Raw genomic sequence first — 27,019 nt, 5'->3', positions numbered from 1 at the left:
TGGGGATAGAGATTACTTAAGATAAAATCAATAAAATGGTTAAAGTGGCAAAGGTTATGTGTAATTTACCCCAATTAAAGAAAAGGCTTAAGGAATCCAGTAAAACATTATTGGACAGTAGTAAGTGAGTTCAGCCAGGTTGCAGGATACAAAATCAATATACAAATATCAATTATATTTCCTTCTTCATTTTTTCTTTAAAAATTTTTAATGTTTAGAGAGAGAGAGAGAGAGAGAGAGCAGGGGACGGCCAGAGAGAGACACACACACAGAATCTGAACCAGGCTCCAGGCTCTGAGCTGTCAGCACAAAGCCTGATGTGGGGCCTGAACCCATGAACTGGGAGATCATGACCTGAGTTGAAGTCGGATGCTTAACTGACTGAGCCACCCAGGCACCCCTTTTTTCTCTTTTTAGAGAAAGTGTGTGTGTGTGTGTGTGTGTGATGGGGGAGAGGGTCAGAGGGTCAGAGGGAGGGAGAGAGAATCTCAAGCAGTCTCCATGCCGTATGGAGCCTGACTTGGGGGTCAATGTGGTTCTTGATCCCACGACCCTGAGATTGTGACCTGAGCTGAAATCAAGAGTCAGATGCTTAACCAACTGAGCCACCCAGGTGCCCAGTCTTTCTTTCTTTTCTTTTCTTTTTTATTTTCTTCTTATTTTATTTATTAAAATTTTTTTTTAATGTTTATTTATTATTGAGAGACAAAGAGAGACAGAGCATGAGCATGGGAGGGGCCAAGAGACAGGGAGACACAGAATCTGAAGCAGGCTCCAGGCTCTGAGCTGTCAGCACAGAGCCTGACAGGGGGCTCGAACTCACAGACTGCGAGATCATGACCTGAGCCGAAGTCAGATGTTTAACTGACTGAGACACCCAGATGCCCCATCTTTTCTTTTCTTTTTTAAAGTAATCTGTATGTTCAACGTGGGGCTCAAATTCACTACCCTGAGATCAAGAGTTGCATGTTCTACCAACTGAGCCAGGCAGGCTCCCCTCAATTGTATTTCTATAAGGACAATGAACAAACTAAAAATGAAGTTAAGAAAATATTTATATTTGCAATAACATCAAAGAGAATAACATACCTAAGGAATAAATTTATCAAAAGTAGTACAAAACTTACACTCTAAAAACTACAAAATATCGTAGACAGAAATTAAAGAAGACATTAAATAATGGAAAGACATCTCATGTTCATGGATCAGAAGCTTTGACATTGTTAAGATGGCAGTACTCCTCAAATTGATCTATGGATTCAAGGCAATACCCATCAAAATTCCAGCTGTCTTTGCAGAAGCTAACAAGCTGATCCTAAATTTCATATGGAAATTCAAGGGACCTAGAATAGCCAAAAGAATCTTGAAAAAGAACAAAGTTAGAGAACTCACATTTCCCAATTTCAGAACTTACCACGAAGCTAACAGTAACCAAGACAGTGTGGTACTGGCATAAGAACAGACATATATGTCATTGGAACAGAATTGAATGTCCATAAGTAAATCCTCATTTGTGGATTTGTGGTCAATTGATTTTTGACAAGGGTGCCAAGACCATTTAATGGGGTAAAGATTAGTTTATCAATACGTGGTATTGGAATTCTTGATATCTACATGCCAAAGAATGAATTTGGACCCCAATCTCATACTTTGTACAAACATTAACTCAAAATGGACCAAAGACCTAAATATATGAAAAAAAACCCCATAAAACTCTTAGACGGAAACATAGGCATAAATCTTGGTCACCATGGATTACGCAGTGTTTTTTCACGTGTGATACTTAAAGCAGAAGCAATGAAAAAATAAATAAATTGAACTTCATCAAAATTAAAAACGTTTGTACATCAAAAGACACTATAAAGAAAGTGAACAGACAGCCCATAGAATGGGCAAAAATGTTAGCAATGAGTGGCCGGCTGGCTCAGTTGATAGAGCATGCGATTCTTGATCTCAGTGTTGTGAGTTCAAACCCCATGTTCGGCAAACAGCTTACTTAAAATGATTCTGTTTTTAAGTAATCTCTATACCCAACATGGGCCTCAAACTCATAACTCCCTGATTAAGAGTCACATGCTCCACTGAGCTAGCCTGGTGCCCTGCAAATCTTATATCTGCTAAGGATCTAGTGTCTAGACAATATAAACAATTTTTAAAACTCGACAACTAAAAGATAACCCAATTAAAAATGGACAAAAGAGGGGTGCCTGGGTGGCTCAGTTGGTTAAGTGTATAACTCTTGATTTCGCTCAGGTCACAGGTTTGTGAGTTGGAGCCCTGAGTCAGGGTCTGCACTGACAGCGTGGAGCCTGCTTGGGACTGTCTCTGTCTCCTCTGCCTCTCCCTCTCTCTCTCAAAAATAAATAAATAAAAAATTTTAAAAAATGCAAAAAAAAAAAAGGGCAAAATATTTTAACAGGTTCTTCTTCAAATAAAACATCCACATGGCCAATAAGCACATGAGAAGATGCTCGATGTCATTAGTCACTAGGGAAATGCACATCAAAACCACAGTAAATACCACCTCACAACCACTAGGTTGGCTATAATTACAAAGATGGTGTATAACAAGTATTGGTGAGAATGTGGAGTAATTAGAACTCTTATACACTACTGGGGGGGGGGGAATGTAAAGTGGTACAGCCTTTGTAGAAAACAATCTGTCAGCTCCTCAAAAAGTTAAACACAGATTTACCATACAATCCAGCAGTTCCACTCCTGGGTATGTACTTTAAAGAAGTTAAAACATGTCCACAGGAAAACTTGTACACTAATATTCATAGCAATGTTACTCATATAGCAAAAAACCCCAGAAACAACTCAATGTCTATCAGTTGATGAATAGATAAAATATGGTATTTCCATACAATGAAACATTAATTGCCAATAAAAAAGAATGAAGTGCTTATTAAACATGGTACAACGTGGATGAACCTTTAAAACATTATGGTAAATGAAAAAATCTGGTTCGCAAAAGATCTCATACTGTATGATTGCATTTAATGTGACATGTCCAGAACAGCCACATTATAGAGACTGAAAGTAGAATTGTGGTTGCCTAGGAATGGATGGGGTGAGGGGTTGGTAGGAAATGGGGAAAAACTGGGAATAGGAAAAGGTTTTTTTTTTTTTTCTGGGATGATGAAAATGTTCTAGAATTTATTGTAGGGGCACCTGGGTGGCTCAGTCAGTTGAGCATCTGACTTCAGTTCAGGTCATGATCTTGCTGTTTGTGAGTTTGAGCCCCACATCAGGCTTGCTGCTGTCAGCCTGTCACCACAGAGCGCGCTTCAGATCCTCTGTCCCACTCTCTCTACCCCTCCCCCACTTGTGCTCTCCCAAAAAGTAAATATTTAAAAAACAAAAAAAGAAAAATGTTTTTAAAATTAAATTAAATTAAATTAAATTAAATTAAATTAAATTAAATTGATTGTAATGATAGATACACAGCCCTGATGATACTAAAAACTACTTAATTGTGTACTTTACAAGGGGTGAATTTTATGGTATGTTAATTTTATCTTAACAAAAGAGTACATACTGTATGATTCCATTTATATAAGGTACAAAAAACAGGTTTATAAAAGTCTATGCTGTTAGAAGTCAGGACAGAGGTTGCTTTTGTTGGGGATGGGAGTAGTAACTGGAAGGAAGCATGAAAGGAATTTCTGGGGCACTGATAATGTTTTGTTTCTTCAATTTTTTTGATGTTTATTTACTTTTGAGAGACAGAGCATGAACAGGGGAGGGGCAGAGAGAGAGGGACACGCAGAATCCCAAGCAGGCTCCATACTCTGAGCTGTCAGCACAGAGCCTGAATTGGTGCTCGAACCTACAAACCATGAGATCATGACCTGAGCCAATGTCAGACGCTTAACTGACTGAGCCACCCAGGCGTCCTGATAATGTTTTGTTTCTTGATGTGGATGCTGTTACATGTGTGTGTTCATTTTTTTGTGTGTATGTTTGTTTTGTGAACATTTACTGAACTGTTTATTAATTACAAACAGAATGAATTTCTTTCTAATTTTATTTTGGTAGCAAATAACTTGTTAAAGTGATAGCTATGCTGATGGAATTGTGGTAAAGCTGGTTTACTCTAACATGACTGATAGCTCTCTAAATTGAAAAAACATTCCCTTGGTGAAGCACTGTAACAAGTATCAAATTTTATAAATATCTTCATTATGTTTGACTCAATATTTCCACTCCTGTGAATGAAGCCTAAGAAAGGAATTCAAGTAAATAGAGACATTGTGTTAATGAAGGTATTTCTTAGAATAAAGGAAAACTGGAAACAACCTGAATAAATGTTTAAATGGTTAAATAAGTAATGTTTTATCAATGCTGTGGAATATGATGCAACTACTAATAATGATAATTTTGAACAGAAGTAGTAATTAGAAAAAATATTTGATCATGAAAAAAAGGGAATGCAAAATTGTATGATAACTGAATATAGACAAAGACCATAACAACAAAGAGAGATCATTACAGAACATACAGAAATATAGAGAGTTGGTCTGTTAGGAATTATTAGTGAATTTTTGCAGTTTTCATTAGTGTTAAATTCTTTTATAATAAAAACAAACAAAAACTTTAGTGTTTGGGGGCATCTGGCTCAGTCAGTAGAGCATGTGACTCTTGATATTAAGCCCCATGTTGGGTGTAGAGCTTACTTTAAAGAAAAAGATTAGTGTTCACACCTGGCCATTGTACTACAAGAAAGAGATATTGAAGTTGGAGGAAGTCCATAATAATTGAGGGCACCATGGAATTTCTGGAAATATAAAAGCTGTGGAAGGAAATACAGTTGAATTCTACAAATTCATGAAAGGGATGGATAGGTCAATGGTGATAGTTGTTCACAAAATCTGGGAATGCTAGGATTGGAGGGCACCTCCTGATGCTTCTATTTCATTGACCAAAAATTTTTTTTAACTTCTGAAGTTTATTTATTTATTTTTGAGAGAGAGAGAGAGAGAGAGAGAGAGAGAGCAAGCAGGAGAGGGGCAGAGAGAGATAGAGAATCCCAAGCAAGCACCACACTGTCAGCACAGAGCCTGATGCAGGGGCCAAACTCATGAACCCTAAGATCATGACCCGAGCCAAAACCAAGAGTCGGACACTTAACCAACTGAGCCACCCACGTGACTCCATCAACCAAATTTTTATTGAATAATTGAGTACTTATTAAGTCCACTGTTCGACTTCACTTGTGTGAGTTTATGACCAAAGGTAAGTATTACCGTTTACATATTGGATAATAAATTTATGACACCCATTACTCCAAGAGGGAGTGGACCATTACCCAATCTTATCTTTTACTGCTGACTAACAAACACTACACTTGCTAAGCTTGTCTATGCTACTTCATGCCTCTGTAGGTCCAGAGCTCATCCACCTTTCATCCTTCAAGGCTCACCTTAAGTTCCCTGCCAACCTCTTCTCAACCTCTTACAAACTAAGAGGTCTTCTTTATGTATTCCAGTCTGTTTTGATATCCTCTTCCTGAATATTTACAACACCAGTTTGTCAATCTCATAGTCGAATCAATCAGCTAATCTAAGCAGCCAGATGATTATACACTAATATATATTACACACCAATATATTATTCTAAATATGTATAAGTTTCCATTGAATACTGCCCATGTGCCAGGCATGAAGTATTGACTTCATAATTTCACCTAAGCATCACAACAACCCTATGAAATATGTATATTATATCCAGAAACTGAGGCTCAGAGATGTTAAGATAATTTTGCTCAAGGTCACAGTGGATGAACAAGGACTTTAACCTAGATCTAACTCCAAAGACTCCACTCCTAACCATTATGTAAAACTGTTTTAATCATATTGTGTGTATTTTATTTCCCTAACTAGATTTTTGGTAAAGACTTTATTGGTTTTTTTTTTAAGTTTGTTTGTTTATTTATTTATTTATTTATTTATTTATTTAGAGAGAGCACCAGCAGGGAAGGGCAGAGAGAGAGGGAGAGAGAGAATTCCAAGCAGGCTCCCCACTGTCAGAACTCATGAACCCTGAAATCATGACCTGAGCCAAAACCAGGAGTCAGATGCTTAACCAACTGAACCGCCCAGGCGCCCTGACAAGGATTTTATTTTGTTTATTTTGTAATCTTTTCGTTGCTATACTAGCTGCTTATACACATAGTCAGTGCTCAATAAATACTTATGGAATGCCAAAATGGAGATGTAGCTAGCTGAAAATACCAATTGCTTTTAAAAGGAGTTAGATTTTAGGGGCGCCTGGGTGGCTCAGTCAGTTGGGTGTCTGACTTCGGCTCAGGTCATGGTCTCACGGCTCGTGAGTTGAAGCCCCACTTCGGGCTCTGTGCTGTCAGCTCAGATCCTGGAGTCTGCTTCGGATTCTGTGTCTCCCTCTCTCCCTGCTCCTCCCCTGCTCACACTTTGTGTGTGTGTGTGTGTCTCTCTCTCAAAATAAGTAAACATTAAAACGATTTAAAAATAAATAAAAGGATTTAGATTTTAGTCAGATTCATGGGTGACATATTCATAATGGATGATGTAAAAGGGAGCAGGGTTATTTGGGTCCATTTTTAATACCTTGTCTTGATGGAGGAGAACCACACCTTCACAACCCTTGTTGCTCCATTATTAGTAAGAACTGACTAAGTTGGATGGGATTATGGGTCTGACACCAAATTTGATCATTCTTTGATTCTTCAGCTCTTCTGTTTCCCAGAAACTCCTAGCTTAAAAGGGCCTGTCCCCCTCAAAAAACTAAAAATAGAACTACCCTATGACCCAGCAATGGCACTACTAGGCATTTATCTAAGGGATACAGGTGTGCTGTTTTGAAGGGACACATGCACCCCCATGTTTATAGCAGCACTATCAACAATAGCCAAAGTATGGAAAAAGCCCAAATGTCCATCCATGGATGAATGGATAAAGAAAATGTGGTGTATATATATACAATGAAGTATTACTCGGCAATCAAAAAGAATGAAATCTTGCCATTTGCAACTATGTGGATGGAACTAGAGGGTATTATGCTAAGTGAAATTAGTCAGAGAAAGACAAAAATCATATGACTTCACTCATATGAGGACTTTAAGAGACAAAACAGATGAACATAAGGCAAGGGAAATAAAAATAATATAAAAACAGGGAGGGAGACAAAACAGAAGAGACTCATAAATATGGAGAACAAACTGAGGGTTACTGGAGGGGTTGTGGGAGTGGGGATGGGATAAATGGGTAAGGGGCACTAAGGAATCTACTCCTGAAATCATGGTTGCACTATGTGCTAACTAATTTGGATGTAAATTAAAGAAAAAAAAAAAGGCCTGTCCCAATGCTGGTGCTTCTCCCTGTTTGGTTTTGCTGGCTGTCACACCTCCTCTTCTTGTGCATTTTTTTTTAATTTTTTTTTTCAACGTTTATTTATTTTTGGGACAGAGAGAGACAGAGCATGAACGGGGGAGGGGCAGAGAGAGAGGGAGACACAGAATTGGAAACAGGCTCCAGGCTCTGAGCCATCAGCCCAGAGCCCGACGCGGGGCTTGAACTCACGGACCGCGAGATCGTGACCTGGCTGAAGTCGGACGCTCAACCGACTGCGCCACCCAGGCGCCCCTCTTCTTGTGCATTTTTTAAAAGCTTTATTTATTTATTTATTTAGAGAGGCAGGGGCAGAGAGAATCCCTAGCAGGCTCTTCACTGTCAGCACAGAGCCTAATGTGGGGCTCCAACTCACAAACGGTGAGATCATGACCTGAGCGGAAATCAAGAGTCGGATGTGTAACGGACTGAACCACCCAGGCGCCGCTTGTGCATTTTTTAAAAGTTTATTTGATTTATTATTTATTTATTTATTTATTTATAGCACACATGTGCATGGGGTAGGGGCAGAGAGGGTTGGAGGGAGACAGAATCCCAAGCAGGCTCTGCCTGGTGAGCTGGCAGCCTGATGAATGATCAGCATCTGGAACTCACCAACTGTGAGATGATGACCTCAGCGGAAACCAAGAGTTGGGCAGGTAGTGAGCCACCCAAGCGCCCGCTGCCACCTTTCTCATGCATTCAAATTAAGTATGGTACCTATAGGAAGCAGGCATTGAAGTCTAATAGGCCAGGTTTATCAGTAAGATGGTCAACAAATAATTATGGTGTGATGTCAGATGAGTCATGCCTCTGAGCCTCAGTTTACTCATCAGGAAAATGGGATTAAACACACCCTTTCCTCCAATAATTCAATATTGTTACTATTTCATATTTAATAGTTTAACATTTATAGGCAGCCAGAAATACACCATGGAGAGACTGGGGCCTGAAAATCTAAATGGGATTAATTATCTGTGGTGGTTGAAATCATCTTCCATTCTCTTGCTGACTGTAATAGAAATACCCACAGCTGAGGGTGAGAGCTGAGAGATCAGAGTCAGATGGCTGTCCATAATCTGGTATAGTCCTTGGGAAAGATTTTAGAGGTGAGGAAACCTCGTGTAGAAAAGCAAGGCAAGGAAGACTGAGGGAGTGGGAGTTGGAGACTTCCTGTGCTGTTTCCTCCTCCACTTCTCCCCCTCCCCCACTCCCACCAATCACAGATTCTGACCATTAAGGCATAAAGGTAGAAAATCCCATGGAGTCTCCGGCCAGGCCAGTCTCACTGTCCTGCTCTGACTATAAGCGCGGAGAATAGGAAAAGGCTACCCTCCACCCCACCCTCCACCCCCCACCCCCGACCCCTGTCTCGCTCCTTGCCATGCCGGGCTGCTGTTGCAAGTGGGAAGCAGTCTCAGGCCGCACGCAGTCCTTTTTGCAAAGCCAAGGAGTGAATGAATGAGAGAGGGAGAGAAAGAGAGACAGAGAGGTGGTGTAGGGAGGATTAGGGGTGGGATTCCATGACGTTACCGGCTCCGCCTCCCGATATATATAAGGGGGCGCTGGGCGCGCAACGACCCCAAGCAGCAGCTTTGAAGCCTGAGCACCTGAAGTCGCTAGCCCCAGCCCAACTCGGTTTAACTCAGCCTCACCCAACCCGATTTGAGACTCTCCTCTCCCTGGGCTTGCAACAGCTCTCCGGTAAGCCTTGGGGGCCGACAAGTGTGTCGGAAGGGGATGGCGAGGGTCTGGGCATACCTAGGATTCTCTGGCATCCAGAGCATGCAGTTATATCAACGCGGCCGTGACCTGTTGCTGGCGAGACCCCGGCCCCAAGAACCAAGGTTCCCGTCTCCACCTCAGCCCCAGACCGTTTCTAACGGGGACATAAGAATCTGGGAGCTGAGTTAGGGGGCATAGGGTGGGACCGTCTCTAGTGCGAGCAATTTCAGGCTGCTCTGGGGCCCCTCTGGGTGCATCTCCAAATCTTTAGATGTCGAAGCCCCGCCCCACTGTTGATTCTTGCTGGTCAGCCTAGCAAGGCGGGAGGAAGTGGGGGAACATTTGCTTACTCCCCTGGGCGACAGTAGCACGGTTTACACGGTGTGGGCAGGGTGAGTAGGGATGGAATTGAGTCGGTGCTCACTTTTGATCAGCAGTGGAGGTCGGTCCTCTCCTCCCTCCGGGCAATCTGGGAACCTTGCCTATTAAGTAGCCCTTGGGATAAGCACTGAAAAGGAACGTGGAGAGTGGATGTGAGAAGGGCGTTCTGCCCAGAGTTGCTGGCTGCTCCTGGGATGAGTTTGTTTAATTCCCAAACAGCCACAGGCCAGAAAACGGACACAGAACAGGTTCCATGGTTTCTGGGTTGGGGTCTAGGATAAACCCTAGTTTCTCCGTCAGAGAAAGAGACGGATACTGACTGAACACCCATGAGGTGCCAGGCCACTGTATCATAGGGATCTTTCACCTGCTTTTTCTGCAAATTACTCCTACAAACCTGTGAGGTATTATTTTTCCTACTTGTTAAAGGAAGAAACTGAGGTTAGAGGAAGAGACTTGAATATCTTCCCCATCCCCCCCATCGCTCCTGAGCTTGGTGGAGTGTGTATTGTAATGCGCTCTTAGAGCTTAGGGATAATGAGCCCTATTGAAGGGCTTTTGTCTTGTTTCTCACCAGATCCTAGAATCCTCTTCAATTCCAGCTAGAATGCTGTGGCACGCACTTCGCAGATTTGGTCAAAAGCTGGTACGCAGACGTACCCTGGAGCCTGGCATGGCAGACACTCGCCTTGCCAGATGCCTGAGCACTCTGGATTTGGTGGCCCTGGGTGTGGGCAGCACGTTGGGTGCAGGCGTGTATGTCTTGGCTGGCGAGGTGGCCAAAGATAAAGCTGGACCATCCATTGTGATCTGCTTTTTGGTGGCCGCTCTATCTTCTGTGTTGGCTGGACTGTGCTATGCGGAGTTTGGTGCCCGAGTTCCCCGTTCTGGTTCTGCGTATCTGTACAGCTATGTCACCGTGGGTGAACTCTGGGCCTTCACCACTGGCTGGAACCTCATCCTCTCCTATGTCATCGGTGAGATGGTGGGGCAGGGAGGGGCTTCGAATCAGGAAGTGGTGAAGTGATGTAGTCTTCAACATTCACAGGACTCCAATACCCTTAAATGTGTTTGTTATGGGGCTGGAAGGGTTGAAGGTGTGGTGGAGAAATTGTTCCTTCTACTTATCTCTGCCCTGGTTTCCTTAATTAACTGGTTTGGGTTTTTAAAAAGTAAGATTAAGGGTGCCTGGCTGGCTCAGTCGTTGGAGCATGTGACTCTTGATCTAGGGGTTGTGAGTTCAAGCCCCACGGTGGGCGTAGAGCCTACTTTAAAAAAAGTAAGAATAGATGAAAACAGTAGGGATTATTTGTGTGACTGGTTTGGGGGAGGGAGGAAACTTGACCCCCTGTTTCTCCCTCTGCTCTACCAGGTACAGCCAGTGTGGCCCGGGCCTGGAGCTCGGCTTTCGACAACCTGATTGGGAACCACATCTCTCGTACCCTGCAAGGGAGCATCTCACTGCATGTTCCCTATGTCCTCGCGGAATATCCAGACTTCTTTGCTCTGGGCCTTGTGTTGTTGCTCACCGGTGAGGGAAAAGACAGGGTTAATGGTGGGAGGCAGGGCTAGGAGGGACCAAGCATGAGAAGGGCTTGTTGGAGGTGATAATGGTGAGAAAGCAGAGACACTGGGCAGGAAAGGTGTGCACTGAGGCGGGGAAACAAATCTTGGACTGAGGACTTCATGAGTTCTGATTGCCTCTTTCCCACAGGATTGCTGGCTCTGGGGGCCAGTGAGTCAGCCCTGGTTACCAAAGTGTTCACAGTGGTGAACCTTTTGGTTCTTGGTTTTGTCATCATCTCTGGCTTCATTAAGGGGGACTTGCACAATTGGAAACTCACAGAAGAGGACTACAAACTGACCGTGGCTCGACTCAATAACACTTATAGGTTAGGAGATTCACTCTCTGGAGATTCGGAGCTGGGAGCATGATGGGGAGCCAGGGGCGTCTGCGCTAAGGCATTCAGGATTGGGTTGGGGAGGAATGGGAGCTTAGGTCTTGAGCACCTGGCTGAGTAGTTTGGCATTAGGGAAAAGGCACAGAGTTGGCTGAACACACCTTTTACCTTTTCCACCCTTTTCTTCCACTTTAGCCTGGGCCCTCTGGGCTCTGGAGGATTTGTGCCTTTCGGCCTCGAGGGGATTCTCCATGGAGCAGCTACCTGTTTCTATGCATTTGTTGGTTTCGACTGTATTGCTACCACTGGTAACACAGTCATGCTGGTTCTGTCTGGGGCTTGGACACAGCGAATGATCAGTTTGCATGCAGATTGGGGGTGGCAGAGAAGCAAACCTGCTTAGCTGATTCAGAAACTTGTGCCCCTTCCTGCAGGCGAAGAAGCTAAGAATCCCCAACGTTCCATCCCCGTGGGCATTGTGATTTCACTGTTGGTCTGCTTTTTGGCATATTTTGGTGTCTCTTCGGCACTTACGCTTATGATGCCTTACTACCAGCTTCAACCTGAGAGCCCCTTGCCGGAGGCCTTTCTCCACACTGGATGGGCCCCTGCCCGCTATGTTGTGGCTATTGGATCCCTCTGTGCTCTTTCTACCAGGTCAGTGGTAAACGTTTGTTCTCCTCTGCGGTCAGAGCCTTAGGCTTGAACATTTGGTACCTGAGAAGAACCCTTAAAAGGGCTGTGAGGAGAAGGGGGAGACTCCTTAATCTCACAGGCTCAGGGGATAGAGATTGCAGTCACCTCACGCCACTCTGGCATTCCTCCCTCCAGCCTCTTGGGCTCTATGTTCCCCATGCCTCGGGTGATCTATGCGATGGCAGAGGATGGCCTCCTGTTCCGTGTCCTCGCCAGGATCCACAGCGGCACACACACCCCCTTCGTGGCCACTGTGGTCTCTGGCATTGTTGCAGGTAAAATGGTTGTCTCTGTCCTTCCCCTCGTTCTTTGACTGATTCCCTCAACTTTGCTCTTTGCTTCCCTCACATCTTGCTTTCTGCCCATCAATTCCAGCATTCATGGCATTCCTCTTTGAGCTCGCTGATCTTGTGGACCTTATGTCAATTGGGACCCTGCTTGCTTACTCCCTGGTGGCTGTTTGTGTCCTCATCCTCAGGTGAGACTCCCTCTGTGAGCTAGGATTTGGGTTTTTGTTCTTGGATGAGGAGTGATGGGGATGTGTTCTCCCTCCTCCTTCCTGTGCCTTCGTTATCCTGAGTCTCCTGGAGGAATATGGATATTCCTCCCCACCAAAAGGAGCTTCCACCCTTCTGGCTTATGTGGGAGCTAGAGCTGCCTGCGAGAAGATGCTCAAGTGGTTAAGGGTTGTTCCTAATACTGCCTTCTTACTCTTGCCTCAGGTATCAGTCTGAGGTGAAGAATGAGGAGGATCAGGTGGAGCTGCAGGAGGAGAAGACAGCTGAAGCCGAGAAGCTGACCCTACAGGGACTATTTTGTCCACTCAACTCCAATCCCACTCCACTCTCTGGCCAAGTTGTCTATGTTTGCTCCTCATTGGTTGGTGAGCGATAGAAATTTTCTCTGGGGTGGCTTTGAGGTCAGCATGATGGGGGGAGAGAGGGTGTGGCATTTGGTGGCCGAGGTCGGCCTAGAGAGAACGGTGACCCTCCTTGGAACGGGGTGGCCTAATGTCTTAACGTGTTGGTCTCAAGAGTTGGTTTTGATGTTTCTCAACTTGACCCTTGAAGCTCTGCTGCTGACTCTTCTTTGCCTCGTGCTGACCAAGTGGCCCGTTCCACTGCTTTCTGGAGACCCAGTGTGGACTGCAGTGGTTGTGCTGCTCCTGATGCTCATTACTGGGATCACTGGGGTCATTTGGAGACAGCCACAGAGCTCCACTCCCCTTCACTTTAAGGTAAATGACCTCTTTCTTTCCACCTACCAACCCATGTCAGAAGACTAGGCTCCAGATGCCTTGTGATCTAATGGAGTTTGTAAGTGTTCTTTCATTGGACAAGAAAGGAAAGATACAGGAGATACCTAGGCCAATGACTTCTTCTCTCACCCTCCATAGTTCCTTTCCAGTTCTATTTCCCCAAACGTTGTATTCTTGGAGTCCTATACGATGTGCATTCAGTGAGTGGGCATTGAAATACACAATATGAGTAGGAGTTGAACCCTCCCTTTCCTGGCCCCAGTAGGTTAGGGATCTCTTTCTAGGTCACCGCATGGTATCTACAAAGGAGATTTTGCTTTGTTCTCAGGTACCTGCTTTGCCTCTTCTCCCACTAATGAGCATCTTTGTGAATGTTTACCTTATGATGCAGATGACAGCTGGCACCTGGGCCCGATTTGGGGTCTGGATGCTGATTGGTAGGTATCCAATGCTTTTCCCTCTTGGTCTCAAGTAGGGAGACCTATTAAGCCTTTACAGGTCACTATTTCCCTACCTCACAGCTACCTTTCCCCACTAGGGTTTGCTATCTACTTCGGCTATGGGATCCACCACAGCCTGGAAGAGGTTAAGAGTGACCAACCTCCACTCAAGTCTAGAGCCAAAACTTTAGACCTTGATCTCAGCAGTGCCTGTACACCTTCGATTTGACATCGTCATACCTGAATGCTGTCTGGTCCCCCTGAACAATAATGAAGAGTACTCTTGAGCACATGGGAAGCTAGGCCTCCCATGGGATGTTGGTGGGGGAACACTAGAGCTCTGTATTTATTGTGGAGTGAAAGATGTGTCTTTGCTGTGCCTCATTCCTTTTTTTTTTTTATACTGGTCTACTTCTCAATTGTGTCTGTAGTTGCTTACTGGCTTTTACAAAGTTATTATTAAAAGAAACTAGAAAAAGAAACTATGTCTTGTTCTTTGCTTGCTAGAGATGATGTGGAGCCTGACTTTCCATGTGGAGAGCTTCAGATGAGTGTCCTCTGTGCACTCCAGTCACCACAAAAGTATCTTGTGCCTGTGTGTGTTTCTTGTTGGCTCAGGTTTTGAGGAGGGTGGTGGGACCACTTGTCAAGTCTAGTCACACTTGAAGGAACGATCTTGAGATAGGTTTCCCTCTTGCTGTACTAAAGGTTAGATTCTAAATAAGTAGGACAGCAACACTTGTCTTTGGGATTTGGGGGTGGACTCTGATCTCAACACTGGCATTGGTTGGGACCTACACTGAGACCATTGTCTTTGGTTCCACCCCTTCTAGTTGGACCAGACCCAGACTCTTGTGATTTCCTGGGCAACAGAAATTTTGGCTGGGGTATTTGGTACTGCCGGGAGGAGGGGTGGACAATAGGGGGGTAACTGGTAAAGGACTGGTAAAGGATAGTATACATACATACTATCTATGTATGTATAGATAGTGATTGCTATAGAAGTAGTAAGGGAACAGAGGTCAGAGCTTTGCTCACACCATGAACTATTTGTCCATTTCTTCAACAAACATACGTGGAGCTCTTATTAAAATGCTAGGCCCCATGCTGTGTCCTAGGGGTATAAACGTGAATAAAACAGTCCCTGCCCTCAAGGAACTCAAAATCCAGAGGAGGAGACAAGCAGGTGAACATGAAACAATGTGACCTGGACCAGGGCAGGGTAAGTGCTGAGTGCTACAGAAGCACAAAGGACGTTCTTGACCCAAGTCTTGAATAGGTATTTCTGAAGTGGACTGAGGGAAGGGTTCACTTGTCAGTGAATAGTGTGCACAAAGCCATGTGCATGGTGAAAGAGCAGATTGTATTTGGAGGTATGACACGTAGTTCAGTGTGGCTGGAGGGTAGCGTATAGGGGGTTGTGAAATACAGCAGAGACAATATGAATGGCTTTTGTATATCCGATCAAGGAATTTAGGTACTCTTCTTATAAGTGGTGTGTGTGTGGAGGGGAGGGGGACAGGTTACTGAAGGATTCTAAGTAAGGAAGATGGTTGGATTTGTTAGTCTGGCAGCAGCAAGGAGGATGGCTTGGAAGAGGCTGGGGGAAGCTAGAGCAGTGAGCTAATAGTTACCATTTGTTGAGTATTAATGATATGCCAGCCCTCGTGCATACAATCTCATTTAGTCCTTGCAATAATTCTATGATATAGAAGTTACGAAAATTCATTTCTACAGATGACGGGGACAGGCTTTGGGTAAAAAATATGCTCTAGATCACATAACTTGGAATGGTCAGTGCCAGGATACAGAACCCAGTTCTGCCTGACTCTGCAGTCTATGCTCTTTAACCATTGTGTGACATTGCTAGTAGTAATTAGTTAGGAGGACAATTGTGATCATTTGGGGGTTCTCGGTCAGTTGGATGTAGGAGGTAAGAAAGAAGCAGATGGCTTAGGTTTCTGGGTGGAGTTTCTGGTCGAATGATCAAATTATTAGCTGAGATAGCAAAAGAGGAAGAGCATATTGGGGGAAAGATGAATTCAGTTTGATATGCTCATTTATAAGTATGTAAATTTAGCTTCCTACGGGTGAAGATAATGTAATCAATAATTGGAACTTGAAGCTAGGTTAGAAGTCTGGGCTAGAGTTACAAATTGAGGGGGCATCAACTCAGGACATACATGTATGTGAAGAAAATTTTGGGAGCACCTGGATGGCTCAGTTGGTAGAGCATGTGGCTCTTGATCTTGGGGTTGTAAGTTTGAGACCCACATTGTGCGTAGAGATTACTTAAAAAAATTTTTTTGTAGCATAAATTGTATAATTTTCTTTATATATAAAGAGCTCTTACAAATCAATAAGATGAATCACCTGATGAATGAATAAAAGATGTAAATAGTTTTCAGAAAAAACATATAACACCAAACAAATATTAAGATACTCAGTCTCACACATTAAAGAAATGCAAATCAAAACAACAATGAGATCTCGGTTCTTACCTTACAGACCAGCAAAACAAACTTTTTTTTTTAACGTTTATTTTATTTTTGAGACAGAGAGAGACAGAGCATGAACAGAAGAGGGTCAGGGAGAGGGAGACACAGAATCTGAAACAGGCTCCAGGCTCTGAGCTGTCAGCACAGAGCCCGACATGGGGCTTGAACTCTCGGGCCGTGAGATCATGACCTGAGCCGAAGCCGGCCACTCAACCGACTGAGCCACCCAGGCTCCCCAAAACAAACTTTTTTTAAGATTTTATTTATTTTTTATTTTTTATTTTTAAAGGTTTTTTTTAAATTTTTTTAACGTTTATTTATTTTTGAGACAGAGAGAGACAGAGCATGAATGGGGGAGGGGCAGAGAGAGAGGGAGACACAGAGTCGGAAGCAGGCTCCAGGCTCCGAGCCATCAGCCCAGAGCCTGATGCGGGGCTCAAACCCACGGACCATGAGATTGTGACCTGAGCTGAAGTCGGAGGCTTAACCGACTGAGCCACCCAGGCGCCCCTAAGATTTTATTTTTAAGTAATCTATACCCAACACGGGGCTCAAACCCACAACCCCAAGATTGAGAGTCTGAGAGTCTGTGATGTACTGAATGGGCCAGCCAGCTGCCCCACAGCAAAACAAATTTCAATGACTAGGTGTTGGCAAAAGTGAGGGAGAATAGGCAGTCTCCTGCATCATGGGGATGTACATTTTTATAACTTTTTTGGAGAGTAATTTGCTAATATAACAATTAAAAACATTCTTTTGGATCTGATGGCTCCACTTATAGGGGTTTATTTATTTTTTAATTTTTTTTAATGTTTTGTTTTTTGAGAGAAAGGGACAGAGTGCAAGCGGGGGAGGGGCAGAAAGAGGGAGACACAGATTCTGAAATAGGCTCCGGGCTCTGAGCTGTCAGCCTGGAGCCTGATGCGGGGCTCGAACCCATGAACATGAGGTCATGACCTGAGTCAAAGTGGGAAGCCTAACTGACTGAGCCACCCAGGCACCCCTCCACTTACAGGAATTTTAAAAAATTTACATATATATAAGGATATGTACTGTGACATTACAATACAATAAAACTTGGAAGCTACCTAGTGTGCATCAGCAAGGAACTAGTTAAGTTACAATGCATTAATTCATTGAAATATTTATAGAGCCAGTAAAAAAAAAATGAGAATTATATGTGCCAAGAGGTGATATGGAAAGATCTCCAAGATATACTATTGAGTAGGAACAAAACCCCCAAGGTGCAGAACATTTGTGTGAAAGTGCAAAAGAGGATGTATTTATACATTATTTATTTTCTGGGAAAATATATAGCAAACTTAACCTCTGGGTTTTCTTCTGTACTTTCAGTTGTTTTTTTCTTTTTAACCCAGATACAAACAATACTTTTTTTCATTCCTTTTATGATCATAACAGTAAAAGATTGGGGGAATTCTAACATTTAAGGGATAGAGGAGGAAGACTCAGCACAAAAGAGAAAGAATGACTGAAGATACAAGACAGTGATGGTGGAAGGAGGGAGGAAAGCACTTTGCAGGAACAGTCAACGATGCCAAATGCTGCCTTAGGGAGTCAAGTTAAATAAGGACAGAAAAGGGTTCATTGGTTTTGTCAGTTAGTAGTTCATTGAAACTATTTCAAGAGTAGTTTTGGTCAGATGGTGTGGAGTGGAGGACACATTGGAGTGGGTTGAGTAAATGGAGGGTGAGGAAGTGGCTACAGCATTTCAGGCCAACATCTGAAGGGAATTTCTAGGATGGGCAGTTTTTGTCTTTATATGCTTAAAAGAAGATTGTCAACAGGGAAAGTGAATACACTTTGTAACTACTGTTTAAATAAATCATTTGTTGGGTTCTGGGTGGCTCAGTGGGTTAAGTGTCTGACTTCAGCTCAGGTCATGATCTCATGGTCCCTGAGTTCCAGCCCCACGTCGGGCTCTGTGCTGACAACTAACTCAGCCTGGAGCCTGCTTCGGATTCTGCATCTCCCTCTCTCTCTGCCTCTCCGCTGCTCGCACTCTGTCTCTCTCAAAAATAAATAAACATCAAAAATTTTTTTAAGTAAATCATTTGTGAAGGAGGGACTACTTCTCTGATTTGGTGTTCTAGTCTTTTTTCATTCAGTGCAATGTTTCCCAAACCTTAGACTTTCATGAATTTTTTCTCTATTTGTGTAATCTTGTAATGTTAAAAAACCCTCACTTTTTAAAGCTTAAATACATTTATTTTCTATATGTATTTTTAAAAAGTTTTCTTAAAATTTTTTTTAATTTAATTTTTTAAAAAATTTACATCCAAGTTAGTTAGCATACAGTACAACAATGATTTCAGGAGTAGATTCCTTAGTGCCCCTTACCCATTTAGCCCATCCCCCCTCCCACAATCCCTCCAGCAACCCTTTGTTCTCCATATTCAAGAGTCTCTTATGTTTTGTCCCCCTCCCTGTTTTTATATTGTTTGCTTCCCTTCCCTTATGTTCATCTGTTTTGTATCTTAAAGTCCTCATATGAGGGAAGTCATATATTTGTCTTTCTATGACTGAGTAATTTCACTTAGCATAATACTCTCTAGTTCCAACCACGTAGTTGCAAATGGCAAAAAAAAAAATTTTAATGTTTATTCTTGAGAGATAGCATGCATGCGAGTGAGAGAGGGAGACAATCTGAAGCAGGCTCTAGGCTCTGAGCCGTCAGCACAGAGCCCACTGCGGGGCTTAAACCCATGAACCGCGACATCATGACCTGAGCCAAAGTCAGACGCTTAACCGACTGAGTCACCCTGGCCCCTAAACATTTTATTTAAGTAATCTCTTCACCAAATGTGGGGCTTGAACTCATGACCCCAAGACCAAGAGTTGCATGTTCTTCTAACTGAGCTAGCCGGGCACCCCAATACACTGATTTTAAAAGGAAAACATTTTACCACTATCATACATGGAAAGCAAGGTATTTTCCTAATACATATAAGGATGTCCAAATAAATATCCAACTATTAAAAAATGTTTGGCTCCATACAAAATAATCCTTATCTGACATTTAGCTTTCCATGGTTTTAGTTATCGCTGGTCTGGAAGCAAATGGTCTTCTTGATGTATAGTCAGAAGGTCAATCGTATCCTAATGCTGCATCACAATGCCTATGTCATTTACCTCACTTCATCTTATCATGGAGGCATTTTATCATCTCACATCATCACAAGAAGAAGGGTGGGTACAGTACAAGATATTGTGAAAGAGACCACATTCACATAACTTATATTGTTATAATTATTCTATTTTATTAATATTTATTATCTCTTATTGTGCCTAATTTATAAATTAAACTTTATCATAGGTGTGTATGTATAGGAAAAAACAGTATATATAGTGTTCAAGACTATCTGGGAGGTATTTACTGGGGGTCTTGGAAGATATCCCCTGTGGATTAAGGGGGACGGACTATCATAACCACACTTTAGAAATACTTAGGCTGTCGGGGGCGCCTGGGTGGCTCAGTCTGTTAAGCGTCCGACTTCGGCTCAGGTCATGATCCTGTGGTTTGTGGGTTCGAGCCCCACATCAGGCTCTGTGCTGACAGCTCAGAGCCTGGAGTCCGCTTCAGATTCTGTGTCTCCCTCTCTCTCTGCCCCTCTCCTGCTCACACTCTGTGTGTGTGTGTGTGTGTGTGTGTGTCTCTCTCTCTCCTTCTCTCACTCTCAAAAATAAACATTGTAAAAAGAGAAATACTTAAGCCATCAATGAATAATCTCTGTAGGATGTTATGCTTGAAGATGAGTAGAAAATTGCTTTAGGCGTGGTCTAATGGCCCAAATATGTATAAAGACAGAGCAGGAAATAGTGAGTATCCTAAGAGAGGTATGCATGAGAGTTCACATCAGAGAGTTCTGGGAAATCTTCATGGAGGTTGAGGCTCATTGGGGCACAAAGGATAGGTAAAATATGTAATTTCAGAAATCGTGGGGAGAGTGTTTCAGGAAGAGGGAAACTTGTGCACAAAGACAAGAAACTGGGAAAGTTCATAATTCAGTTTGCCTACAGCCTAGGATTTTGCTTAGGGATAAAGTGGAAAAATAAGGCAGGAAAGATCGATTCCAGTCAGACTCTTGATGGCCATTCATTTCAGGGCTTGCAATTGAAGGGCAAGAAGTGTGTGGATGCATGTTCTAACATGTGAAGGAAAGAGTGGTTCTGTGATTTGCTTCAATGAATTACACCTCAGTTACCTAGTCACACAGTTATACTCTAGATCTTGTCGGAATGTACACCTCTGAAATCACTAATTCAAACATCAGAAGTAACCCCACTACAATAATTCTTTGACCTCATGAATTCCTTAATTCATTCTCCTCTCCCACATACATTGTCTCTTTTTATCGGTTTCCTCCAGTCTTCACTTGCTCCCTTACCCACTTAAATTCCTGAATTTATTATCATTATGAGTCTTGCAAATATCTTCACCTCCCTAGGCGATACTCTGGCATACTTACACCCTGCTCCCCAGAGGAATCCAAATAACACACCTGTGCAGTCCAGGATTGTTGGAGATAATCATATATTGGGCAGCTTAATGATCATCAACCTTCATTAGGTCCTCAAGACTACTGGGGAACCTTTTTTTTCTTACTGATTCCCCAGAACTCTGAAACAACTGTTTCTTATTCACATTCTTCAAATCTCTCCCTCCTACTCTCTGCTATTGACTTTGTTTCATATTTTATTGAGAAAACACATGCCCATCAGATAAAAACTCCCTCATCTTCCTGTAGATTTTTTAAAAATAAAAATAGCTTCTCCGGGCACCTTGCTGGCTCAATTGGTAGAACATGCGACTCTTGATTTCAGGGTCATGAGTTCGAGCCCCACTCGAACACTTGGGCATAGAGATTACTTAAAAACATTTTTAAAAATGACTCAAAAGATTATTTTTTTAAAAAGTTAAAATAGCTTCTCTTTTTTTCCCCAATGATAAAAATATATATTCATTGTAGGAAATTGAAAACTATAAATATAAAGAAAGTAAAGATTCTCCCAGATTCCACCACTCAAAAGATAAACACTGTTAACCTTTTGGTAAATACTGTTCCAGATATTTTTGTTGAAATATTCATACAATTTTACATAAGTGTATACCTTCTCTGTAAACTTTTTCTTTCCCTTTCGTTTCTTTTTATGATTTATGCAGTTCATACCCAGGTGGAAAGCATCCCAAGAGTTTTTTAGTCACTCAAATCTATATAATTACATCTTTTTGAGCAGTTACTTAATTTTTTCTTTTTTAATCTCAATGGTAGCATATAGGCATCTCCCTAGTTTTATACCATTAGATTGTTTTCACAGAAGTGTTTTTAGAGGCTGTGTAAGTCTTCCACTGTATGGCACTAATTACCTTAAGTTGTATAACTAGTCCACATTTAACTAGATGAACATTTAAGTGGTTTACAATGCTTCAGTGAATGTTTCTGTTTATCTTTGCAAATTTTTCCAATTTCATCTTGGGGAAGATTTCTAGGAGAAGAATTGTTAGGTAATAGTACACACATGTAAGATTTTGATATATATTGTCAAACTGCCCTCCAGAAAAGTTGCAATAATTTGTACTCCTACCAACAGTGCACAAGAGTGCCTGCTTTGTTTATACTGTTAATTTGAGGTATTGTTAATCCTCCTTTCAACCTTTGCCAATCTGATAAATGATAAAATCTTACCTTGTTTTAATTTTCACTTCTTTGATTACTGGTGAGGTTGAATATCTTTTCATATATTTATATGTTTCTACCTGTGTAAATTGTCTGATCATGTCCTTTCCTGATATATTTGCTAGAGTAATTTGTCTTTTTAATTTTAAGAGCTTTTTTTTAAGAACTCTTTTTATGTTAGATATAGCAACTCTTTATCTGTTATATATGTTGAAAAAATCTTTCTCTGGTCTGTGGTTTGTCTTTCAAGCTTGCTTCTAATGCCATTCAGAAGATTTTATTTATTTATTTTTAAAGGTTTTACTTATTTATTTTTGAGAGTGAGAGAGTGGGGAAGGGGCAGAGAGAGAGGAAGAAGAGAATCCCAAACAGGCTCTGTACCATCAGCATGTAGCCCTATGTGGGGCTCGAACTCAAGAACCATGAGATAATGACCTGAGCTGAAATCAAGAGTTGCATGCTTAACAGACTGAGCCACCCAGGTGCCTCAGAAGATTTTAATTTTTATGTTGTAAAAGTTACTAGTTTTCCTTTTTGATTCTGGTTTTTGGATGATGTTTACATCTTGCCATTGTGTTTATAAAATATTCACCCATATTTTCTCTGAGAAATTTTATGATTCAATTTAATCTTTGATTAATCCCATATTTGTTTATTTATTCATTTATTTTAATTAATTAATTTATTTTTTTAATATGAAATTTATTGTCAAATTGGTTTCCATACAACACCCAGTGCTCATCCCAACAGGTGCTCTCCTTATTTATTTATTTTTAATGTTTATTTTGAGAGAGAGAGAGAGAGAGAGAACATGGGGGAGGGGCAGAGAAGGAGGGAGACACAGAATCTGAAGCAGGCTCCAGGCTCTGAGCTGTTAGCAGAGAGCCCGATGCAGGGCTTGAACCCCATGAATTGTGAGATTATGACCTGAACTGAAGTTGTATGTTTAACCGACTAAGCCACCCAGGCACCCTGCCCAGTATTTATTTGGGTATGTGAAGTGAGGCAGGGACCTAGTTTCCTAATATTTTATTTATTTTTGAGAGAGAGAGAAGCAGAGAGAGAGAAGCAGAGAGAGAGGGAGGCACAGCTTCTGAAGCAGGCTCCAGACTCTGAGCTGTCACCTGATGTGGGGCTTGAACTCATGAACTGTGAGATCATTACCTGAGCCGAAGTCCAACACTTAACCAACTGAGCCACCCAGGCACCCCTGTTTACAGTAGTTTTAATATTTGGTAGAGCCAGCTTCTCTCCCTTACTCCATTATCACTGTCGTTTTTAGAATTTTTCTGACTATAATTGCATGTTTTTTTGGAAAGTGTTTTTGTTTTTTTTTTAACAAGGTGTAATGCTACCTTATTAACTAATTTGTATTCTTGGTTGCTTACTCTCTTTTAACCCACTCTATTAATGAGAGTCTTAATAAGCTCTCATTAGAGTCCGAGCTGTTCACCTGTCTTATGTGCTATTTATTTCACCACTTCTGCAATAATTTGTCAAAGAGCAGGAGAATGAAATTTATAGTTTATGCTAGGGTAAGGGAAGATAAGCTACAGCCTGTTGAGTGCCATTTAATGGCATTTCACTACTCATTCTTGCACATCCTTAATATGCACCTACTTCCTTTATTATCCCCTTTCCTCTTCTTTCTTTTACTTTTTTTTTCTGTCTCTTTTAATTCTTCTTCCTTACTTGTAACATCTACGGAGGCTATCTAGATCAAAAACAAAAACATTGGAGAAACCCATACGACGACATAAGGGGTTTAGCCCTTTCTGCATATTTTTCTTTATTCACTGGCCCTTTGAATGGAGTAGTAACAGTTCAGTAAGTCCTGAATTTGGTGGCATATTTACAACCAGTATTAATCAATAGAGCCATTTGATTCTTGTATGCCTTATATAATCTTGGATAACACAATATCCATTCTACTACAGACATTATATTTTGTAAGTAATCTGTACACCTAACACGGGGCTTGAATTCATGTCCCCAAGATCAAGAGTTGCATGCTCGGGATGCCTGGGTGGCTCAGTCAGTTAAATGTCCAACTCTTGAGGGGAACCTGGGTGGCTCAGTTGATTGAGTGTCCGACTTTGGCTCAGGTCATGATCTCATGGCTAGTGAGTTCGAGCCCTGTGTTGGGCTCTGTGCTGACATCTCGGAGCCTGGAGCCTGCTTCAGATTCTGTGTCTCCCTCTCTTTGCCCTTCCCCTGCTTGCACTCTGTATCTCTCTCTCTCAAAAATAATAAATAAACATCAAAAAACTTTTGAAGAAAAAAAATGTCCAACTCTTGATTTCAGCTCAGGTCATGATCTCAGGGTCGTGAGATGGAGCTCTGTGTCTGGCTCTGTGCTGACAGCAAGGAGGCTTCTTGGGATTCTCTCTCTCTCTCTCTCTCTCTCTCTCTCTCTCTTTCTCTCTCTTCTGTGCCCCTCCCCTGCTCATGCTTTCTCTCAAAATAAATAAATAAACATTAAAAAAATTAGAAAAAAAGAGCTGCATGCTCTTCTGACTGAGCTAGCCAGGCACCCCTACTACAGACATTATTAATCACTAAGAGCTCTAAGATGTATGTGAAAGGACCACCCTGGGCTTGACAGACAAGGTCTAATTTTCTCCCTGTTCCCTGTTCATTTATGAACAAAGAAGTTATGGTAGAGCCAGGGTCCTTGGTGGGATGATGGAAGTTGGGAGCCCTTAGTTTGTCAACAGGGAAATGGGGAACAATAATGGGAACTAACATTTGCTATCATATGTTAGCCACTGTTCTAGATGCCTTGTGTATACTATTCTATTGAACGAGAATCCTAGAACTAGTTTTATTTCCATTTTACAGAGGCAAAAATTGAGGCAGTGAGACTGTAAGTAGCTAGCACAGAGTATGTGGTGCATAAGGATTCAGTCAACTATGCGATACTCTACCGCCCTTTTCCACCAGACTTCTTCCCCTAATTTAGCAATCTAGGATTGTAAAATGAATACCAAATTGCAGAATGCAAAAGAAGAGGAGTAATAGCTGTACTTTCCCTGTTTCCCCTTTTTTGTTCACTGTACTATGTGATCTGGCAGAGAATTTTGAAGAGGGAAAAGAAATTATTTTTAGAAACTCCATCTTTTCCATGATAAGTAATGCCTGACTCTGAGACTGTCAGGGTCAGGAGGAAACTCTCAATGTTCCCAGAATTGAGGCCACAACCTCTTTTTTTAATCCTGCTAGCCAGCTTCACATCTGGCTTGACTGAGGTGCACAAGACTTAAAAGAGGGGTATGTGAGGGAACAAACGGAAAGCGTGTTAATGTTTTGATTTTGGATTTTCCCCCCAAATTTGGAGACTTCATGCCTTAACCCTGTCTGAATAGAGATTTCAGTAAAAGGCCACTCCTTGGTTGCAAGCATCACTCCATAGATTTAGCTGGAACCAAACATGTTTCTTTATATATTCCACTCCCATCCCTAAAACCATTTGTTTGGAAATGGATGGGACCCCTGCCCTTACTGCGAGCCTTGCAGGGGAATCATTAATTTCCCTCCGATTTGACAAAGGCATGGCAGCAGAAACATGTTTTGGAACTACAGGGTTTTTCATTCCTCTCAACTTCTAATATTTCTTCTTAATTTTTTTAAAGTTTATTATGAGAGAGAGAAAGATGCAGAGAGAGAGAAAGAGGCAGAGAGAGAGGGAGAGAGAATCCCAAGCAGGCTCTGCATTATCAGGGCAGAACGTGATGGGGCGGGGCGGGGCTCAAACTCACCAACCATGAGATCATTAACCTGAGCTGAAACCAAGAGTCAGACACCTAACCAACTGAGCCACCCAGGCACCCATCTACTTTTGATATTTCTGACCTTTAACCATCTAAAACTAGTGGGCAACACTGTTTATCTTTCTTCCTCCCTCTCTCTTTCCCCCCCCTCCATCCCTGTCTCCTTTTTCTTTGGAAGGCTTGCTCTGCTTGCCTGCACCCCTCTCTCAATAACTGTAGTATACTTCCGGTATTGCACGACATTCCCTTACTCTCAGTGATTCTCACCCTGGCTCTCTAAACTGCAACCCCTGGACTTAAAGGGCCTAGACGCTTATGACGCTTACGTTCCCCATCTTAGGTGAAGGCCAATTGGGCGTGGCATTGGTGACGTCGCAATCGGGGGAGGTGCCTTCTGAGCGTCGACTGGCACTGTGCGCAGAGTTTGTGGAGAAGAGGCTTGGGCCGTGGCGTTCTCCGCTGAGGTGCGTGATTTAGTAGGTAGGAGGGCTAAAGGTGGGTCAGCCATGGGCAAGTTGAGTAGTTTATAACTAGAAGGAAGATGTGGCCCTCATTTAAACACTTTTTAGAGTGGCCCTGAGGCAGTGGTTTTGAACTACAGAGTTGCTGTAGCTGACTCTCAGGTGAAGGAAAATGGGCAAAGGCAGTTTTTTTTTTTTTTTTTTTACTTGGATGAAGTATGGGATTGGTTCGCGGCCACTGGAAGCAGTAGATAAAAGTTTGGATGTGAATGACCAAAATTCTGTTAAAGCCGGAGGGTCGGAGATTGTTGGGGGAGGGGAGCTGAAGGCGCTAGCTGGCTCTGCGAGAGCGGGAAAAAAGACAGTGAGTGATTGGATACTTTGAACGTGTGGGCAGTGGAGGGGGGGGGATTTTGAACCAATTAGGAGACAATGTGTATCAGCCGGACCAATTACAGGATACCCCGGACCCTGGTTTCCTTGTCGTGGGGCAGATTATGAAAATTTACCCCAGGTCGGGTTCCGAGCCGCCGCCCCCAATGGACCGCCGCAGCCTGGCGCCGCGCCTGTTGGGCGTCGCGCATGTTTGGCTCTGCGGCAGCCTGGGCCTGGCCCCCCCATTAACTGGTTTTTCAGGGTTTTAAAATTTCTTCAGCATTTTGCCCCTTAGGACAACAAGTAACTGGAAAATTTGAAAAGAAATTTATTGAGGATAAAGGACAGAATATTGAAAATATTTTCTTATTTCATAGGTCTGAGCCAGAGATTTAATAATGGACGAAAGGGATTTTCGTTTCATGGACTTTAAAGGTATATAGCTTTA

The 27,019-nt window shown here is 42.4% G+C and overlaps 2 protein-coding genes across 3 annotated transcripts in view; both read left to right on the top strand.

The window, feature by feature from the left end:
* The first annotated feature begins 8,876 nt into the window (after positions 1–8,876).
* On the top strand, positions 8,877–14,253 carry SLC7A3 (solute carrier family 7 member 3). 2 transcript variants are annotated; one of them, XM_043570287.1, is made up of 12 exons: positions 8,877–9,074; positions 10,054–10,453; positions 10,849–11,007; positions 11,191–11,368; positions 11,573–11,685; positions 11,812–12,034; positions 12,209–12,348; positions 12,449–12,551; positions 12,796–12,956; positions 13,144–13,310; positions 13,660–13,768; positions 13,870–14,253. In XM_043570287.1, the coding sequence occupies exons 2-12, from the start codon at positions 10,084–10,086 to the stop codon at positions 13,998–14,000; spliced, it is 1,854 nt and encodes a 617-aa protein (XP_043426222.1). In that variant the 5' UTR covers positions 8,877–9,074; positions 10,054–10,083; the 3' UTR covers positions 14,001–14,253. The 2 variants fall into 2 exon arrangements, with proteins under 2 accessions (XP_043426222.1, XP_043426223.1); XM_043570288.1 differs by lacking the exons at positions 11,191–11,368; positions 11,573–11,685 and having other exon boundaries at positions 8,878–9,074.
* An 11,869-nt stretch (positions 14,254–26,122) lies between these two features.
* The window catches only part of TEX11 (testis expressed 11), a 243,368-nt gene continuing 242,471 nt past the window's right edge, over positions 26,123–27,019 (top strand). Inside the window, exons 1-2 of the mRNA XM_043569958.1 lie at positions 26,123–26,199; positions 26,949–27,006. Of these exons, the coding sequence (XP_043425893.1) occupies positions 26,970–27,006 (37 nt within the window). The 5' untranslated portion in view covers positions 26,123–26,199; positions 26,949–26,969. The remainder of the gene's footprint in view (positions 26,200–26,948; positions 27,007–27,019) is intronic.

Source organism: Prionailurus bengalensis, chromosome X (genome assembly GCF_016509475.1).
Source record: "Prionailurus bengalensis isolate Pbe53 chromosome X, Fcat_Pben_1.1_paternal_pri, whole genome shotgun sequence".
Lineage (NCBI taxonomy): Eukaryota > Metazoa > Chordata > Mammalia > Carnivora > Felidae > Prionailurus > Prionailurus bengalensis.
This window is presented reverse-complemented; position numbering and strand designations above follow the sequence as displayed.

Excerpts from the sequence above, each read along its gene's own strand:
- SLC7A3 (XM_043570287.1), top strand. The coding sequence starts at position 10,084 with ATGCTGTGGCACGCACTTCGCAGATTTGGTCAAAAGCTGGTACGCAGA. Across the intron at positions 12,552-12,795 it reads GTTTGTGTCCTCATCCTCAG|GTATCAGTCTGAGGTGAAGA; the intron begins GTGAGACTCCCT and ends CTCTTGCCTCAG. Across the intron at positions 12,957-13,143 it reads TGTTTGCTCCTCATTGGTTG|CTCTGCTGCTGACTCTTCTT; the intron begins GTGAGCGATAGA and ends TGACCCTTGAAG.